Genomic DNA, 20962 nt, shown 5'->3' with positions numbered 1-20962 from the left:
GTGAGGTTTGGCCCCCTCCCAAAGAACAAACAGGGCTAGTCCCCCAGAGCCATCAGGTTCCCAAGTTATGTCACAGGCACTGGTCATGTACACATTTGCTTTGTGCCTCCACAGTCCCTCTTGGCTTTCCTCGGCTCTTGCTGGCTGCCTAGCAGCATAACTGTCCCTTCTAGACCCACAGTCCAGTGCAGGGGGCATAGTAAGACCGCAGTCTCCCCATCTGCAGAGGCTGGCCCCAATGGAGTTCTTTAACTAGATTGGAGAGGAACAATTCTGCAAGAGAGACAATTCCCACCCACCCCAATGCCATTTCTCCTTTTCCCCGCCACATTACTCTGCCAAGTTCTTATCCCTTCTGTACACAGCCTCAAAAGATTACACTGATGTAAAGTGTCCGGGAGTTAGCAGTGAGGTCAGCAAACAGCCTAACTCTGTGTAAAATTGGTTCATTGTGAAAGGAAATGCTCACAGCTTGAGGAGAAGAGCATTTCCCTTTCTTTTTCCCCATCTCCAAATTATATAAAACCATGGTACTGCTGTTAGTTGAGACCAGAAAGAATCCCCCTGTGGTCTGAGAGTGGCCAACCACATCAAGCCCTGATCATCAAAATGTCAGTATTAAAAGTTTAACCCTTGCCTTCTTAAATTGAGTAAGTAATACTCTGCATATTTTTAGTAAATATGGAAAGTTATGGGAATTCTTCAGAGAATAAGGGTATAGACCACTGCGCCACTCAGTCTCTTCAGAAAAAAAACTGACAAACACACTGTCTGCAACAGAGATTCCTGGCATTTGTCACAGTTTGAGCCACAAAGATGTCAGATATTTGCCAATGGTTTCCTCAGATGGATTGGAATCTACATCCTTTACATTACATTCTTGTTTGTTTGTGGTATATCTTAACATACAAAATATGTGTAGTGGGAGCCTGAGAGGGGAGCAAACTGACCAAGGTGTCCCAAATATTATAAAATTAAAAAGAATTTTATTCTGAGCTGCTTCTCTAGGCTGTTCAGATTAAAAATAATAAAGAACATCTGTAAGTCATGGCTTTAGCAGCGGAGTTTTATTTTCAGTAATAGAAGCTTAATGGCTCACATTTTAAACCTGTGTTTTCTTTTGGAGCAGAAAGAAAAGCTTTCTAGTGGGACCTCTGAATATTTTGCTGAATCTACTGAAAACAAAAAGTGTAAAATTCCTCCGACTCGACAGATAAAGCAAGACATCTTGCAAAAGATGTACGTCTACCTCTTCTTTTTTTCCTATTTGTAAGATGTCAAATATATGATTTGACAATGAGTAATGCAGTCTGGCATACATAGTGAAATGTTAAGTAATGTGCACCCTTTTCTGTATATATAGGATTACTGTAGGCTAGTAAACATAGACAGGCAACTGACTATGAATAAGCATATAAAAACACCCATTCTCATTTTATAGAATACCAGATAGAGCCCTTACAACCCACTTGTATCCCTCGTAGCAACAGGCAGAGCCAACATGCTTCCTCTAAAGAAAATTTGAGCCAAAACAAATACATGTGATGTTTGAATCTGGTGGAAAACATTTTTTAAAAAGATTCACAACCCCACCCCTCCTTGTGTGTATGAGTCTGCAATATACAGATGGGAAAGAGGGTCGGGTCAAAAGTTTTTTTAAGCCTGCTTTGTGCTCCCCCATTCCTGGGCCAGCTGTGTGTCAGACTGGTCCTCTGGTGCAAGTTAGAGAATCCAGTGGCCCTAAAGGGTTATTACAGCACCTGGGGATCAATGGATTGCAGTGAGTCCTGGCAACACCCCTTTAGCCCTAGTCACATCCCCTGTGCTGGCTACAGAGAGGGGATTAGGATGGGAGCCGCTATGCTGGCTCTACATCACTGGAAGGTTCCCCATTTCTGAACTGATCCTCCCAGGGCAGGATATACTAGCTTTAGAGCTGTTTTGCATCAGCAGAACAGCAGAAAGCAGTTTCAGCAAGGGAGAAGCTGTGCTGAGATCTTAGACTTTAAATCCTACGTATGCAGCTGCTGTACTTCTGCATCATGTTAATCTTCCAACCTGTGTGAAGTTTAGATTTGTGTGTAACCTGTGCAATTGAACAGTGTTTATGTACTGACACTCCATCAGGTCTCTTGTAATTCCATTTTCCTTTAATATCTTTTGGAATATCATCCACTTATTTTACCGAAGTCGTCCTCCAGATGAACAGGCTTGATATCAGCGGGGTAGTGGTTAAATTTTAGTAATACTTTGAAATGTACCAGGAGAAATTCCAGAGAAACATTCTAAATTAGATTAGAAACTAACTCTCCCTCTTTCTCTGCATGTTGTACATATGTATGTATGTGTATGGTTTGAAACCATATAGTCACATTTTGAAGCACTTCTTTATCTAGCCAGTTTGGGAAGGAATTCAATACACTTATGCAGTATTGACCCCTAACATCTGTAATAAATCTAAAGTTCTGCCTGTTAGAATAAAATTTGAACTCCTTCACAGCTTAGTCATTAATAATTAGGATTCCCCTAGTGCAGTGGAAAATCAGATGGATAGTGCTTGATACTATCCACACTAGACAAACATTATTGTCAAGATGATACACAGACCAGCTTTTTCCAAATTCAGAATGGGGTTGCCCTAGCAGTCTTTCAGAATTTGTAAAAAGGGCTGTAAAAATCAGTAACAATTCTTTATTAAACAAAACAAAATACTTTTTTATTACAGTGTGAAAAGGACAGAAACAAGGAACAGTGACATGAGCAAACCTCAAACCAGCAAGGACACAATGCAAGTGTATCTTGGCTCAGGGGACTCGGAGATAGGGAGCAGGAAGAAGGAACATCAAGCTCCTTCCGATCCTCAGTCTGAAGTAAAATGTAGGAGTATAGGACAACCAAAGGATTGCATGAATACAGCTGAGAGCAACTCGGAGCTTCCTGCCTTAGAACTGGAAAATCATGTTAATCAGACACAGCCAGATGATGCTAGCAGCCAGCAAACACTTCACTCCGCAGAGTGGTTAAAGATGAGACTTCTAAGCAGTAACCCTCCATGTAGCTGTGAGTCAGCACTGCCAGGTCCAAAAGAAAGTCAAAGAATGACTAAAACACAGAATCAACAAAAGAGTTGTGGTTCAGAGGAAGGGTTAGACCATTGCAAGAAAGTATCTTCTGAACAGGGTCATTTAATCCCCAGAGACGTAGAAAGGAAAAAGAGCAACTCTGATTGTTTAGAACCATCTTCGGAGGAGAAGTCCCTACTGAATCCCAAGTTGTTTTCTAAGCAAGACTTGGCAAAAGCCATGTCTGATGAAGAGTCACTTACTTTGGGAAAAATTCCCCCAAGACCTGTTTTCATAAAAAATAATATACCAGTAATACAGACAAACCAAAATGAGCCAGCCGCAACCACTGAAGAATTATCCCTGATGCCGCTATCCTCTTATTTAAAATTTAACTTCAAACCTTCAGAGAAACTTATCCAAAAAAGAAAGCAAGAGGGAGAAGATGGGCCCAGAAAGTTAAAACTACGGAGACTTAAGAAGTAATGATGTATTAAATATTACCAAGGTGAAATCAGTTGTGCAACCAAACTTGTATTCAATGGACCGACATATATGGTGAGTTTTTAGGAAGCAGTTCTAAATAAAGAGAAGTGATCAAAATACTGAATGTTAAACATAGTGTCCATGTTGCTAAACTTTCTAACAATAAAATGTTAATATTTAAAGCTAGACATTCTATAGGGACGTGTTTTGATTCTACTAATAAATCAGCATCTGGACATCTGATGACAAAAAATGCTATAGTAACTTCCACTATAGTCAGTTAACTGGTACAGATTCTCCATTTTTCTGCGGACTACTAAACTCACCATTTTATTCATTGGTACAAGCTCATCATTTAGTCTTTTGGGGGGAAAATACTTGGTTAATTCATTTGGTCTTTGGAACCTTGTCAAGCAAATAAATACTCACGAAAAAGTACCCTAGTATAGGGCTCTCATCTAAAATATTTTCAAGTAAGACCGTAGCCAGATTAAAAACTGATATGTGCAACAGTCATTTAGGGCCTGGTTTTTCAGCAGGGACTCAACATAAATGCACACACTTTTCTCATGCTAGCTATGCACACGGGTGGTAGAATTTTCACATGCATACTTCATTGAGAGAAATGAAGTTTGTATGTGCAAAGCCCATCACCTTCAGGTGCAGGAGTTATTGTTGGGGTAAGTGCATGCACACACATTAAAAATCAAACATTATCTGTACTTGAGGGCCACTTACTAAAGCTTCCTTTTGTGTATTTGGGTTTAAGCTAAATCTGTAGTATTTGACTATTACCAATATGGCATTGGAGTTAGTTCCTAATGTCACATCTTTTCTAATATTGCTTTTATGACTTGTGTACTTCATTTTGTGTACCAATTAACTCATTATTTGTAGTTTTCTTCCTAAAATGGATACAATAAAATGGCAAGAAATTTCATTTTTGGTCAGTCTTAAAATCAATATGGCCACTGAAACTACAGTATATGGAGTCAGTCTCACAAACTCCTACTACTTGGCACAGAGCTTACTAATAGGAGTGCCACCATGTACTTCAGTTTGAATATATGTGGCTTCAAGTGTTGCACTTAGTAATCTAAGTGTTGGCAGGTTGGGCCTTAGATGATAGCAGTCATCTAAACAGTTGAGAGTAGGACACTGTCAACTTGAACGGCACTTTTGTACCCACAGTTAGAGCCCTGCGTGGATACAATTTTATAACCACGGATACAGATATGTGCGGATATAAATCGGTATCCGCAGAACCGCAGCGCTGTCCTGGGAACTGCAGTGGTGAAAGGAGCAGAACGTGTGGGGCCACTGCTCCCAGGAGCCAGCGCCCTGCCGATGGTAGTTCCTCCATGCAGCTGTACTGCCCGCAACCCCGCCCCCAGCCCTGACCCCAGCCCTTCCACACAGCTGTCTGCGTCTCCTGTCTGGGAGCATGCGCACTGCTTGAACACAAGAGCATGACCGGACAGCTGCTGGTAAGCCTGATGCCCGCCACAGTGGGTGGGGCTGCGGGCGGTACAGCCGTGCCAGAGGAGCTGTTGGTGTGGGGCACTGGCTCCTGGGAGCGGCAGCCCCACGTTCTGCTCCTTTCACCACTGCGGTTCCCAGGAGAGCCCTGCGGTTCCGCAGATACCGATTTATATCCGCGGTTATCCACATCCGCGGATATAAATTTGTATCCACACAGGGCTCTACCCACAGTTGTTACAAGTAACCCCTCTGATTACTATGAATGTGAAAGAGATTAAAGAAAGAGACATTTTCTTCATTTTTTTTTTCAGTTTGGTGACTTTGACAGCACTTTTGTATAGTCCGTTTCACAGCATGCCTGTTGATGCTCACCCATCCCCAGTCTATGCAAGAGGACATTTACGAGTAACAGGAGCAGCAAAGCTGACAGTGAAGAGGTATCAGGCAGAAGTGTAGATGGAGGAAGGGTGGACATGTTTAGTGCCATCCCACAAGATCATTTTAGATATCAGGAGGGAAACAGAAATCATTTGCATATTTATTAAGTGATTTAAATGAAGTATTGGGGCATTATTTAAAAGGTGCTCTGTCAGAAAACTGATTTAAAAATATAAAAAATATTCCATTATCAGTGTCATATTAAAGTATCAATACAAATATTTTAGACATTTAGTATATTGCTGCGTGCATGGTCTATGTGAAATAGTTGAGTAGTATAGAGACTGAGACAAGGAAAGGTTATAAGCACGTGTTCCACCTGAGTTCTCAATTTCCATTATTTCCAATTTGCTTGTGCCTGGATCCCTTTTGCTGTGAGCTTTCCAATACATTCTAGGTTGTAGCACAATTAGGGTGTTAACAACAGGAGAAGTTCAGATGATAATCCGTTAACATGCATTGACTTGAGTATGGAAAATCACTTGAATTTCTTCTTTCCTGTTTATCCCTTTCTGCCTATTAAGAAATCCTATGCATGGTTCATCAAGACTGGCAAACTCATTGATTACAGCTGTAATAAACACTAACATGTTTGAGCAAGCAGGGCTCAAATTTCCCATTGTTATATTTTCTTAAATGCTTTAAAGCCTTTTTTCACAAAGGGGGGAAAAAACATAAAGTCAATTAATTCAAGAAGTTCTGGAAAGCAAAATCTGATGGCATACAGTGTGTATCATCATGTATTATTATTAGTCGGTATTACAGTTCAAAGTTATGGTTACATTTTCAGTTGAAACACTCCCTTTAATTTAGTTTTCATCTTAATTGAATAAGATAGAATGCATATACTTTTAAAGCAGTTATTCAGGCAAGAAATTATCCAGTGGTGAGACTTTCCAAAGCACCTTGCTACAGCATAATCCTCAATTACTCCTGGAGCCTCAGCTAGCACTGCTGTGCATAATCACCATTTTTCATCTGTGTAAGGTAAGACTACCATGAATGATTCACTCAGGTGTGGGCAGCTCTTGCTGAAGTTTTTCATGCTTCTATAACCATCTGTTGCCATACACTCTTGCTACCTTTGTCCTTCTGATCTTGGCTGTCCTGAATCTTTAGGTTTTTCTGATGCACTCTCCAACCACATACAGCTCATTGAGAAAAGGTTATGATCCAGGATCATGCTGGTCAATGGTGTTGAGTGATATCCTGAGCTAGGCTTAGGAACAGAAAAATGTAAGAAATGTTTTTCGTGGTAAACAGATTATGAGCTAGCAGCGTGGATTCTTGGGACCCTAATTTTCCAGAAAATTTGCTTCAGAACATGTTTAGTATACTTCCAGGTAAAGGTAATATTAAGGACTCAGTTGTATTCTGCAGTGATGATGAACCACTTTGCATGAAATAATAAATACTTTCTGTGATATGGGGGCATACCCTCTTTTTTAAAGTGGGACTTCAAATCACTGTGAGAACTGAAAAAATTGAAGGGCATAATTTGCTAGAAATTTCTACTGCCAGCACAGCTGGCAGAGATCTGTCAAGAGAGGTCCAGGGAAAGGTTAAGGCTGTGAGAAACTGACTGGCCAACCCCAGGAAATGCAAAAATCATGCTTAAAAAATATGTATTTGTTGTAAAGAATGAGACCTCCTTGCCCTAAAAATGTATCATCCAGGAAACTTTTAACTGCTTTGATTTCTTGAATACACACATAATAAAGCAGTTCTTTCAAAGTTTGGTAATCTGTAATGTCTGAAAACTATCCTTTTTGTGTTTTTAACATTAAAGCTGTTCAAATTTTAAACTTAGTAAATGTCTTAGATCAAAGGATGGCTTGGCCTTTACAAGTTTTATGTATGAAGAGAAAGCTGCTAAAATAAGTTCACTTTTGGTCAATGGTAGTCTGCAGGAATATTATACAGCTATCAGAGGTCTTATCATAGGAGTAATAAATCATGTGCTAGTTCTGGTTAGTCTACATGTCAGAAGTCACATTTCTGTATATCAAGGATCAGACTAACTATGTATTTGTGTGTGTTTGTAATTGTACAGCACCCATTTCAGTTGTTTTTCTTGGCTCATAGTAACTGCAAGAAAATCATTTATTTTGTTTCCACCAAAAGAACAGAATCGGCAGAAAACTCCACTTGTCACTATCTGTGGCTCTGCTAAAGGAAACTTGTGCTCAAGTGAGCTGTGCAAAGTAAACTGCCCAATAAGACTGACTCCTCAAGTAAGTTGCCTTCCCAGTAAGAAATCTGCATGTCGATTATATGAGTTGAGTACTAGCAGATTTTTGATGTTTACATCTCATGGGCTTTTGAATGGCATATGACACATCCCGCTGAATAGGACAAAGGTGTTGGGATGGGTTGATTGTTTTTTGTGTTTCTAGGGGAAGTCAAAAAGGAACTAGATAAATTCATGGAGGATAGGTCCATCAATGGCTATTAGCCAGGATGGGCAGGGATGGTGTCCTTAGCCTCTGATTGCAAAAGCTGGGAACAGGCGGCAGGGGATGGATCACTTGGCAATTACCTGTTCTGTTCATACCCTCTAGGGCACCTGGCATTGGCCACTGTCAGAAGAGAGGATACTGGGCTAGATGGACCTTTGGTCTGACCCAGTATGGCCGTTCTAAGATGGGCTGAAGTAAAAATAGTATGTAAAAGGATAGATTTTTTTTTTTGTGTTGATCAGAAAGCACTTTACAGAGGAGGACAAAGATCAGTTTTTCCATTGAATACAGGAGCAAAGTGACTTGCCCAAAGTGACAGAGCAATTCAGTGTTAGAAGTGGGAGCAGAATCTAATCCAGTGCACTTTCCAGTGGACCCTGCATTCTGGCAAGTGCCTTTAAGCCTTTAACAGCTTGACACATTTATTTGATGGACCTCCAGCATTCTGGGTGAGGCCACTCAGAATCTGTGATTTTTCCCCAGGGAAAAGACGAACACCTTGTTGGGACTTTTTTTTTTTTTCCCTTTCCCCTTCTGTTAGGGAATTGCTTTTTGGGACTGATGGCTTTGTCCACCTCCTAATTTGGAAAATTCTGTAGAGGGGAGATTGACATGGACCTTCCTCGTTATGATCTAAGTCTCTCCTGACCTAGATGAGAGGTTGAGGAGGAAGAGATTCTGCCCCCATCCCCAGCAATGACAGGGAACCCTGGAATATCATCAGTCTATGTTTGGGAGGATCCTGCTCCTCATTTTAGGGGGAGGAGCCAATATGGCCTGTTCCATCTTCACAGGGAGAAAGGGGTGGATGTGGAAGAGCCTTGTTCACAGGATGGGGTGGAGACCAGTCCTCATTCATCTGTATGAGAATTCCCAGGCTTCATGGCATAAATAAAAGCTTTAGGCTGTGCCCCTGACCTGGTCCCACAGGGCTTCCTGTGGTACAAAACTAAAGCAGGGGCTCTGCCTGTGAGGCTAGGTGCGCAGCATAGCAGGGCTCCAGAGCGGTGGTCTGTAGGAGGAAAGAGCAGCTGCCAGCTTCCCTCTGAGGCTGCAGTGAGAGGAGAAGCACCTTTCCATGATGGAAAGAGAGAGCCATGCTAACCACACCTGCCATTGTGAAACACTGGCTGCCTGAGCAGAGGTGGCAGTGAACAGTGTCCACCTAAGCCACACTGACAAGCCAGCTGGGGGAAAGCCCTTGGCCACTGTTGCAGAGAGTTCTTGATACCTTGTCAGAAGTCCAGGGAGCTGTCGCCAGCTAGTGGAGTGGGCTGCAGCTTTACCTCACCCTTTACCATTGGGGCCCTAATGCTTAGAGTGGCTAACTAGCATCAAAGGCACCCAGCCAACACCAAGAGGGCTCAACTGGGTGACAGGTGAGAAGCTGCATGATGCTACCTCTAAGGAGAAGTGGGCAGAGTTACCCTGTAGTGGCAGGGAGCTGCTTCATGAGCAAATACTAGCTCTTGCCATGCACATGCTTCAGTAAGTACAAGAGCAAGTGCTGTTGGTATGCCATCTAATGAAGGAAGATATGCATCACCCCACTGAAGGTGTTTGCAAGCTGCCATTGAGCCTGCTTATTCACTTTAGATTGGTATTGCTATAAGTTTACAACATCAAGTGCAATTTGCATACATTAACAGTGGGGAAATAATTGCTCACAGAAGAAAGTACCTTTCCCCACCCCTTGGAGACAAGAATCTTAGAATTAAAGGTTATTTAATACATTGAATGGTTTTAGAAATGCCTGCCTCTATATAAGCTGGACAGTATTTTCCATATTAAGGGGCAGTGACTTTGCTGTATTCAGTGCAAGTGTAAACAAACCAGTTTATAGGTTCATCTGGTTGCAGCTACAGCTCCACTGATGCAGAGCAATGGAGAATAATTTGTTTTATAAAGTTTGTATTTTTAATTGTTGTATTTTTAAAAACTAACTCAGGCAGCAGACTTGTTTCAATGCTGAGCTGAATAAGCATAAACATACTCCAGCAGCAGGAGGCTGCTCCTGACCAAAACTGTGTATTTGCCCAGCCCAATACACTGGCAAAGTTAACTTCCACAAAAAAATAAATAAATAAATGTGGGCTTTACTTTTGCCATGTGAAAAAAGCTTCTGCGTCCCTATTTATTTTTACAATAGAAGAGACCAGCTCCCCCCCTCCTGGCTGTATCATGTTCTGAATTCACCACTGTAAATTGTGTTGCTACCACTTAGTCACAATGAGCATATAGTGCAAGGTTTCTCTATGGCAACCTCCCATAATTTGATTATCTGGTTATGAATAAGAAGCATCCTCTGCTCAGAGATGGTATTACAGATACATGAAGTCCAGTCTTTTATATTAGACTGAAAAATGGGCCCTTTGTTTAGCAAATGTCCCACCTAGACAGTATAAAACTTTCCCTCTTTAGTTACATGGTAGGTTTGGTACAAAACACTTGACTGACACTCATTAAGCCTAGAAACTTTCATTATGTTGCATTTAGATTTTGCTCAGCCTAGATCTTAAAAAAGAACTTGTTACCTCTTGTGAAATAGTTTGAACCTGTAGACATGGCCATTAAATGGATGTTATTTGAGACAAGCAGAGGCAGAACCTAATGCAAAGTGCTAACCCAGTTTTTGGTTTAAAAAGGAGAAAGTGGGATTAAAACTGCTATTCTTAGTCACACTGGGAGTCTACTGGCCTACTCACAGGAGGCAAACATTTAATTGTAGTTGTTAAATTAGTAAAGGCAAGTTCCTGGCTTACCTTAGGTCCAAAATCTTCAGTGGCGCTGCTTTGCGGTAAGATGGCTAACCCCATTAAACATACAAATGTTAACTGAAAAAAACAATCCTAGCTCAAAGTACTTAGTTACTCAACTTCAGATTGCTGTGCAAGAGGGCTGCCAGTTCCCTTTAAGCAGATTTAAAAAGAGCTCTGTTTGTGGAAGTGGATGTGGCCTAGACAAATGAATTGCACTAAATATTCTGGTTTTTTAGTGCTGCTGGGAACTCACCACAAGCTTTGCAGAGGTGGTGGCAGGCTGCTCCATAGCTCATCTTATTGACTTCCATTCGGTAAGTAGCAAATTGACAATTCTCTGGTGTTGCAATGAGTCAGTAATGTGACATGTGATTGTGAAGACTAGAGCACTTTCAAGTTGGTTATACAGTGACAAGCTAGAAAGTTTACTTTGTGAATGGAAAAAAGTTGTACTTTAAATGATCTAAGGCAGAAAGTTAAGTTTTGAGTGTTGCCAGTGTTTCTAGATATTTTTTGTTTCAATGAGATCCTATTAGAAATTCCTTGCGTAATACTAGAATTTTACAGTTTATATTGAGTTCTCTTTCAGATAAGAAATCCCTCTGATATTGTACGATAATGAGCCTGGTCCTGCAGTGTCTGCACTTTACACTAGTGCAGTCTAGGTCTAACACTAGCAGAATGAGGGTTGCAGTGTCTTACACCTTTGCTCTGAGTGTGATTACACTAGGCCAGGGCAAATCAGGCTCAACATTACCACAAGGTTTCCATGGTAAATATCAGAAAAAAATAGGTCCTCTCAGCTACCCCTCTAACCACTACACCAGCATAAAAACTCAAGTAACTACTGATTTTGGTAGAATTCATCCCGTTTTATGCCATCAGCAATGGAGCCAGTCAAACAAGAGTAATGCAAATAGGGCTGCTGCCTTTATGGACACTCACTGCCCAACACCACATGTAAGCAAGTGTAATTCCTTATGGAGTACTTGTTGCTTCAAAAACAGCGGTTGTGCTTTCTGGAAACGAAGGAGCAAGATGAGAATTTTTGCGGCGCTTTACCTGCCCAGGTTTGAATCTGGCTGAGCTGTTCCATGGCCCATGTGAAGTGAACTTGTGGTGCAAGCCCAACTGCTTACATCACAGCCCGCCATTGCCGACGCCGAAGAGAGCCCAAGGCTATGATGGGCACGCCTCTCTTCACCCCTTCAGGGAGTCTCACAACTGCAGTGCATGAAAGCTTACAACACAGTAGACTTAAGCAGCCTAGGCCTGATTTAAAGCCCACTGAAAACCAGTGGGAGTCTTTCTATAGATTTCAGTAGTGTTTGGATCAGGCCCTTGAGTACATAGCTCATCTATCCTCTCTCTCACTAGCTTATCACTGGCCATCACTATTGACTAATAAACCTTTGGGGTGACAAAGCTAGCGGGAAGTGCCTCACTGAAGCTTAATAACCGCCACGCTGTTTCATGTTTTCATACAAAAAGTTTAATAAATATTACTTTTTACGATTTATTGCCAGGAACAAAAACACATCAAAGATGCATTTTCATGTTCATATAACACTAATATCACAAGGTATCTTCATGATCTCACTGGTTAACCAATGAGACTACTAGGTTTATAAGCCTTTTTGATCTTAACATTGTAATAGCACTTCGATTTCCTCACTTGTTAAGGCGGGCAGTGTAATCTATGGCAAATCTACACAGTGATCTTACTGGACATTCTACTGTTCAAGTATTCAACAACTAGCTTATTAGAATACTCCCTAAATGCAGTAGATTACAAAAAAAATCAAATCTACAAGTGGTTCAGTATTACAATATTCATGGTGAAAAAAATCAGAATTTACAAAATGAGATTGCTGTGCTTCCAACTTCACACGCTAATTTGATATTTTAATTAATTACATGCAACCACTCACATTTCATCTACATAAGAGTTATAGCTCATTTTTGTTCCCTTAAACTGCTTTGTAGCAGATTATCTGCCTGTCACTCTTTTTCAAGTCTAAAGCAGCAAAAAAAATAAAAAAATTAAAAAAAATATTGTTCTAATCTAAACTGCCTCAGTCAGTACTTACAAATAGTCTTAAAGTGATACTATGGAAGGTGTTTGAAACATTTGACATTGTACAAAAAACAAAACCGTATCAAGGCATGAAAGCCTGTCCTATTGTTAAAAATAAACTATTTTTAGAACACCTTAATTTTGGCATATAGGCAACATGTAACAAGAAAATAAATTCAAAATAAAGAAGCCACAAGCTTACAATGCTATCAAAAACCTTCAACTCTAAACATACATATAAATAAAAAGGAATGATATTTAAGGCTCTTGATTATTAAGTTAATAAATCAAATATACACAGTGATTAATAAAAAAGAATTATTTACATATCTATACAAACTTCTACTTTTAACACATTTCCCTCTTTAAATTCTTCATTTACCAGCAACTGCTGACATCAAGTCCCCTCCCACCCCAACAAAAATACAATAAAAAAATAAATAAACTTATTTTTTGATAGTTGCTGTGGTTCTGAGCTGCAAAGGCACTTTCAAATACAGAACTAGTTGTACGTCACCATAAAACCAATATACAAAAAACTCAGATTCAATAAATAAATAAAATGTATTTTCTATAAATGTATAAATCAGGACACATCTGGCAAAAAGAAAGTTGACACTAAAGAGGACCTAATAAGGCTATGCAATACCTTATGAAACATTTCCATGATGTATCAGCTACAGCTGAATTTACATTAGGGCACTTTTGACTAGTTTTGCATAGATGTGAAATGCAGCACTTGGTATTCCAGCCAACCACAGCAACTATCATTGCCAGTGTAAGCCAGCTTGTCAAAACTTAAATTAACACAGGGATTCTAAGTAAATAATAGCCTTAGACTCAAATATTACACAACAGTTTAAGAACTACAAGCTCTGAGTGCCTTATAATGATATTGAAAGGCCCTGCATGGCAGCACCCGCTGTCTGCTATACAATGTACTCCATCCTATTTAAACTTTGTGCACTTTCCAAGTCTCTGTTGTCTTGTTTGTTTGTCCAGTTCGGGTGTTTTGTCGGAGTGCTATTGGGGGGCTTTTCATCTCTGTCTACCAGCGTATACGCTGGCTGTTTGGCAAAGCGGCTCTTCGGCTGGTGCTTGTCCATGTCGTCTTCCTCCACCTCTGAGTTGTGTGTCCTTATTTTGGCGATTTTGGAGTTCTTGTTTTCATAGTCTTTGATGGGGACCGTGTTCGCGCCGTGTTTCTCAATGGGGTTCTTGATCTGATTCAGCTGCTCCCGCACGTTGTTTGTGGTGTTGTCATCGGATGCCGTATGAGTGTGGCTGCTCTGCTTTCTGCGTTTCCGAATGCACCAGAAGAAGGCAGTTACCAGGCAACAGATCCAAGCTACTGTTAAAACAGAGCTCAATAATGGCACCAAGAAATCTGGAAGACAGACGTGAGACCAATTAACCTCACCTCAACGTTTCAGTTGAGACTCTCCCCCACAAAAATACCCTCTATACATAAGTCTTCTTTATAGAAAGAGGGTGGCTGGAGACAATCTCTTCTTAAACAAGAAACTAAGTTCTTAGTGAGTGCTAAATTCACTTGAGTGCTGCTGACAAATAGCCCAGATCACAGTGGTAATGCAAGCTTCCCTGCACTGCCCTGCCAAAGACCCTAGCCTGGATGGAACATCTCTTGGCCTGAGGGTAATTTGCTCCATACTCATTGAAATCCTTGGTCTCTCTGCTTAAGGCTGTCAACAAGAATGCCAAATTTCTGAAGGGTTTGTCATGGAGCAGGACTGTCCACTAGGATCTTGACTGAGACTACCCAATTCATTCCGTGTGGGGACAGTAACAGCCATCACATAGCAATACTTGTCACTATCAAAAGCCAGCAAATGGCACCTGGGTATTTTTTCCTTCCTTCTCCATGGTGCAGGCCATTTGGGAAAAGAGGGTAAAAAGGTGACAAGGGGATGACTTTAATCGCACTATTTTAGAGGAAAAGTCAAATCTCTTTTAGGACAGTTTGGCAGAAACTTCAAGGCCAAGATTCAAGATTAGAAAGTTAAATAAATAGTTTGAAACATTTGGCCCACTAAAACCAGTGCAAGTTGTATTGTAAGATGAAGCTGCCTCTTTACAAGAGATGAATTTTTGGAGTCTCAATTTAAAATTTACCTGTTTTATTTTTAACTGGTCGCCGCTGTACCCGGACTTCTGCAACGGCAGCAATTAGTGTGTTGTTTCCATCACGCTTACTAACAAGGTCAACAATTTTATCTGTGATTTCTTTGACAGGGTTTTCATCCTTTCCTATATCTTCAGCACTCTAAGACAAAAGGAGTCTAGTTAATATTGGATACCAAAACTATATCATCCATAACCAACCATCGCAAGCAAGCCTCTGCAATCAGTTGAGAGTTTTCCAGAAGGCAAAAGAAAAAGATTCAAAACAAGCTCATCTAGAGGCAGAGATCAATCAGGAAATAGAAGACATGAAGGGATGACTTCTAATTCTAACTGTTTTGCTACCTTAAACTATCAGATGTTAAACTTTCAGGCACATTATGTTACATCTAAAAGTAGGATACCCCTACCACTCTCGGAAGAAACTGCACTTGAAGCCATGGGAAGTGCTGATAAAGCCTAGAATTATGGTTTTCATTAAATCCATGTGTTACACATATCCACAACCTGTTTTTTTGTTTGGTTGTTTTTTTATTTTTATTTATTTATTTTTTTTTAAAGAGGGTATCAGAAGTATACTTACAATAGCAACATGGATTTCATTGTGTGCTAGGTGTGAAGGCTCACAGGTAATGTAGATAGAATATTCAACAGAAACATTCTTCAAAATATTCAGATTCCTCAAGTCACTGCAAATGTGCTCAGTGGTAAGACCCTGAAAATACAAAAAACACCAAAAAACCAAACACACAAGTGAGAATTTGGACTGGAGGGGCTTCAAGTAGCATCTTCTGAAAAAGCACTGTATCCAAAAAGCAGGAATTAGTAGATACCTAGATATGGCAGAGCTGAAAATCTGTGTATTGGTGACAGGGCAGGGATCAGGATCAATACTGCAGATTTCCATTGAAAGAAGTTAGAAGCTCTCCACAACATTTGACTTGCACAAATGAAATCATTTGTTTTGTGCAATACCACATGGCAGCTTGCTTTCAGTAGTCTGAACAACATTTATATTACTATGTTACTTACTGAGACCATCAGCTCTTTGTTGAAGGTAAAAGTGATGTTGGCACAATTGTCCTGATAGTAAGAGTCCGAATTACATTTGGTCTTTATCGGTTGTTGATTTGAAGGCCAGCATACACCCACTCCAGAACAGGGATGTGTAAAGCAGTGGTCATCCTTAATAGGGACACAGGTGTGGCCAGCTGGGCACTCATGACCTTTGGCAGATATCAAGCAAGGTCTAGGACCACACCAAACCTAGAAAAGAATGAATTTTTATAGCACCGCTGTTTGCGATATAGCTGAAAACAATGCAACCCAGATACAGTAAAAAGCGTACCTTAGAGCATGCGACCTTTCCATTCCAACACTGACAGCTATTGCAGTCATCATCCCATTTAGCGCCATCAGGCATCACTCGCCCACTGTTAATACAAGGCCTTCCTGTAACTGAGAACAGAGATCAAATACAGTTAAGTGTTTTTAAAAACCCAAGAACTTGTCCTGTTGGATTTCTAATCCCTGTGCCCAACTAGTATTTATGAACTTTCACATTCTTAAACATGCTCCTCCTACTAAAAGTTGCTAATATGCAAGTAAACTGGATCTGATACTGTTGCTAGTCACATGCTGCCTGGAATACCTTCTTGGCATCTTGAGCCACTGCGACCAGGTGGGCAGATGCAACGATACCCATTAATTTCATCCACACACGTAGCTCCAAAGGCACAGGGTGATGACTGGCATTCGTTAATATCTGTGGTGGAGGAGAAGTTATATATAGTTATAAACAGTATTCTACATAAACAGGTGTGTGAGAGACACAATCAGCTGTATTGAACGTCTTTGTTTTTCCACAGTTCCCAGGGAGCTAGATTCTGATCTCCATTACCCCAGTTCAGTTCTGAAATAACTCCTAAAGTCACTGGCATTACACTAGATTTACACTATTCTAATGAAGATCAGAACCTGGCACTGCATGGCTATTTTAAGCTCTTTAAGGGGAAGGACACATTCTTTGTTACATAAACAAACCTGCTCACTTTTTCCTCTGACACAGTGCAGGTTAGCCCACATACTAAATACTTTGGCTGATGACCACTTTAAACCCCTTCCAGTTTTATTATTGCTATGAATAAGTCCATTTCCATGGCTATGTTATTAAGATAGGTCAGTGTCCTCTTACCTGTAATTATTAAATTACAGGAAAGTACTTATACCACCACAGGATCTGTAAGTGGATTATTAATTTACAAGTATTTTAATGAGCATGCTTCCTCCTCAAACAGAAAACTCTGCAGCATAAACACGTTCTAACTGGGAAGATTACGCTGAAGGACAGTCTAACCCCTCTGCTGAACCAAGACACATCCTTGGAAGTATTAGGCATATACTTAACCCAAATGGTTTTCAAGGGAATTTTCTCCTGCCCCCCCCAATCTAGAGATCACAAATAGAGTCCTGCGCAGATACAAAATTTGTATCTGCATCCAAGCCGCAAAAATGGTCCACAGATATCTGTGGATTTGCAGGGCTCTAATCATAAATGCCAGATATGGACAAGTGTTGCAGCTGAACTGATTTGCAGAGCAGAGTTAAAACTTTTGATTGTGCAGCACATTTTAAATAAGCATTTGTCAGATCAACAAGAATCATAAAACACTTACTTATCCTGCAGTCTGGACCGGCAAAGCCTGGAGCACATTCACAGCGGTACCAGTTGTCTCCATCAACACAAGTTCCACTGTTGTAACTAAAAAAGGGTCAGACAGGAGAGCTCAGTTCACCAATATGCAAATCACTAGGAGTAATACAAAAAAACAGTTTAACGCAAAAAGATGACGTGAAAAGACACCCAGCTCACATAACTTACCAAGGATGAGGACTGCAATCATTTGTATCTGCAAAGAGAAAGACAGACATGAATATAAAAGCTATGGGCTAGTACAGCACTGCCGTCAGTGAAGATGTGCTGAATTTCCACAGTTCCTGAGCTACATATAGTTAGTTAAACTTTTAAAAAAATATGCTGAAATTCTCTGCTAAATTGATTCCAGGCTCCCACCACAAAATTTGTTAGCTACGCTGGGGAACACATGTACACAGGAAGAAATCCTTGTAAAGAATCTAACAGGAAGAAATGAGTGGAAGCAGACAGGGCTGCTGGTAGAAAAAGAATGTAGGAGAAAACAAGCCGACATCTGTCTCCACTTAGCTCATTTGCAACTTTCTCATGCCCAGGTCAAGGCTCTATCATAGAATGTCATTAAAAACAAAGATTCAGGTGATGCTAAAGCCTACATCAAACAGTTCTCCCTTCTGGTTTCCATCTCAAATCTCAGAGGGCAACAGGATGAGCTAATGTTCTCATCAGGCAACACTTTGGAAGAGCTCAAGCAGAGAGACTTACTCTGAGTGCAAGTAGGTCCTTCCCAGCCCTCTTTGCAGACACAAGTAAAAGAATCTCCACTGACGACACAGGTACCACCATTATGACAGGGATTTGGCAAGCAGCTGCTGTTTCTTGCTGCAACAGAAACAAGAGTTGATAAGGATTTGAAAGCCATCAACTTAAGTGCAGAGGGAGGGAGGGCTTAGCCCCAGATTGAGAGCGTCATCTGCTCCCTGGAGGTTACAAAGCACACTTACCTATATTACAAGTGGCTCCTTCCCATCCGGCAGGGCACATGCACTTGAAAGTGTCCCCCTCATCGTAGCACGTTCCTCCATTATTGCATGTAGCCTCATCGCACTGGCTATCACCTAGGAAGACCAAACCAGCCTTAGTTCCAGTGCTCTCGCAATGCAGGACAGCAAGTGGATGAAGACTTGTTAGATGCTAAGACTTACGGGAGTGGCAAGTTTTTCCTTTCCATCCATTTTTACATTCACAAAAGAAGTCGTTGACCAAATCTCTGCATGTCCCTCCATTGTGGCAAGGGTTTTTACTGCAGTCATTAATATCTGAAAGTATTGAGAGAGAAAATGAGCAAGAAGTGCACAGCATCTTTGGAGACACTTCATGCTTGACAGTGGCACGTTCTAGCCCTGGATTTGGCCCCAAATCTCTGTTGGGGGGATTATCTGCTTGCAGCTCTTAATCTGCGATCACTGATTTATTATGCTTATTCTGTATTGTGTCCCCACAGCTCATTTTGTTTCATGTCAGTAAACCTTTCTCTAGTCCCCCAGCATAAAAGCCACCAGGAACGAGGCCTAATTACACCATTTGGGTGTCAGTCAAAGGCTAGCAGTTCTTTAGCAGGCTCTCCCCCCGTCTGCTGCCAAGACATGCAAAACACAAGCGCCACATGCAGATAACGAACACAGTTTTGCTACTCTAGCAAGTACATTAATGCTTTCTGCTGGAGACTGTCTACAGGGTTAGACCACCAGAGCCAACTTCTAGTTCCCACTCTGCTGCTAACTTGGGCAAGCCCTTTGTGACTCAGCCCTACCCTCATCCCCAATTGTACTTACCTACCTAGCAAGTGTGTAATGAAGCTCTAACTCCCCAAGCATTAACGGCCCCAGCCCAAAACTCAAAAGATTTCCATTGACTTTAGGGGGCTTTGAATCATGCCTCAAGACTACAGGTGGTCACTGCACATTATAAAGACTGTACATTCAAAGTTTCTCCTCCCCAACGCTGCTTCAGGATCTCTAGTCTTCATGGGAGTCGAGGATTTAACTTACTTGTTTCACAATAAATTCCTTCCCATCCATCACTACAAATACATTTGTAGGAGTTGATGCCATCAATGCAAGTACCACCATTTTTACATGGATTGCTTTCACAGTCATTGATATCTGTGAACAGATTGAAGAAACTAGCTAAATACAATTACTGGAGACTGTATAATTAAGCTTTGCCAGAAGGAACACCCCCCCAACACACACACTTTCTAGAAACACCATTTGCGGATAAGGATTACAAGAAATAGCTGAAACAGACTAAAACTGAAAAGCCAGCACGAGTTGCCCCAGTAATATTTTTCTAAAAGATACACACACCTTAACAGAGCTTTTAAAGGCAGCCCATAAACTCTGAGGTGAAATCCGGTATTAAACACTTCAGACCTTGTAAGCCTACATTTCAAGGCTAGAGGGTTTGTTGTAACACTTCCCCATAGGCCTAGGGAATTCCTGGCTGCCTCACCCAAGAGCAATATGCAAAGTTCCAGGGTTTGCGGTGGCAGAGCAAACCCTTTAGTGGTCTCACAGGCTGGGATTTGCGAAAGGCAGATTCAGGATCAGAGAACAAAAACATTGTTAGTTCTTACTTTCATGGCAGTAGGTGCCAGTGAAGCCTTTGTTGCATTCGCAGGTGAATTTTCCACCTGCTTGGCTCTTGCACTTCCCATGGGGACCGCAGACATTTGAAGAAATATAACGAACTCCTTCGGGTGTGCTGTTAGAAGCCACAGCCACTGTACAGCTATCAATTACTGCAGAAAAACAGAACGGGAAGTGATCTAGTCACATCTATCAAGTTACCAAGCAAGCTGGCTTCTCATCTCCTCCAAGTTACTACCCACGTTTTACTTCCAGAGCCTAACTGAACTTCACAGCAGGTTTTAAAGAATGTATCTTACATCCAAGCATTGACCCTGTGCCAAATTCAGCTCTGGTGTACAAGAAACACAGCTTCATTGAGTTCAGTGGAGCTACAAACATTTATTCCAAGGCTGAATTTGGCCTGCTGAGCCTTATTTTGGGAGAAGAGTTGAAAATGTTTTTGGGCACACATGCACGTGCACAACAGCCCCCCCCCCCCCCCCCCCCGCGTGTGTACGTAACACATACCTTCACAAGGAGTAGTGCGACAGTGATCTTTCAGGTGGGAGCAGTTCTTTCCCTCGTAATCTTCAGGACAGTTACAGAAGTAATCTGTGTTCAGATTGAAGCACTGGGCTCCGTTCTGACAAGGGTTGGGCTCACAATAATCTATGTCCAACTGTAAACGACGGGGAAGGGGGGCAGGGAGAAAGTGAGCAAAACAAAGATTTGATTATTACTCTGGTCAGAGCTACAAGCAGCAGACCCTGT

The 20962-nt window shown here is 41.2% G+C and overlaps 2 protein-coding genes across 5 annotated transcripts in view; one reads left to right on the top strand and one right to left on the bottom strand.

Moving 5' to 3' along the window:
* SLX4IP (SLX4 interacting protein) overlaps positions 1-4414 on the top strand; it is a 126648-nt gene extending 122234 nt beyond the window's left edge. For 3 of the 4 annotated variants that reach the window (XM_084623558.1, XM_084623559.1, XM_084623560.1), the window contains 2 exons: positions 1127-1239; positions 2726-4414. In XM_084623558.1, the coding sequence (XP_084479684.1) occupies positions 1127-1239; positions 2726-3548 (936 nt within the window). In that variant the 3' untranslated portion in view covers positions 3549-4414. The remainder of the gene's footprint in view (positions 1-1126; positions 1240-2725) is intronic. The other variant, XM_084623561.1, reaches the window with a different exon arrangement.
* Positions 4415-12155: 7741 nt separating this feature from the next.
* Positions 12156-20962, bottom strand: part of JAG1 (jagged canonical Notch ligand 1) — a 35946-nt gene continuing 27139 nt past the window's right edge. Inside the window, exons 13-26 of the mRNA XM_084623402.1 lie at positions 20720-20870; positions 20197-20361; positions 19610-19723; positions 18764-18877; positions 18563-18676; positions 18324-18440; positions 17787-17814; positions 17581-17666; positions 16557-16670; positions 16254-16363; positions 15938-16171; positions 15489-15620; positions 14897-15047; positions 12156-14150 (exon numbers count right to left, since the gene is read on the bottom strand). Of these exons, the coding sequence (XP_084479528.1) occupies positions 13693-14150; positions 14897-15047; positions 15489-15620; positions 15938-16171; positions 16254-16363; positions 16557-16670; positions 17581-17666; positions 17787-17814; positions 18324-18440; positions 18563-18676; positions 18764-18877; positions 19610-19723; positions 20197-20361; positions 20720-20870 (2088 nt within the window). The 3' untranslated portion in view covers positions 12156-13692. The remainder of the gene's footprint in view (positions 14151-14896; positions 15048-15488; positions 15621-15937; positions 16172-16253; positions 16364-16556; positions 16671-17580; positions 17667-17786; positions 17815-18323; positions 18441-18562; positions 18677-18763; positions 18878-19609; positions 19724-20196; positions 20362-20719; positions 20871-20962) is intronic.

The sequence above is a fragment of the Lepidochelys olivacea genome, assembly GCF_965140295.1.
Source record: "Lepidochelys olivacea isolate rLepOli2 genome assembly, chromosome: 3".
Lineage (NCBI taxonomy): Eukaryota > Metazoa > Chordata > Testudines > Cheloniidae > Lepidochelys > Lepidochelys olivacea.
Note: the sequence above shows the minus strand (reverse complement) of the source record. Positions and strands in the feature narration are given on the sequence as shown.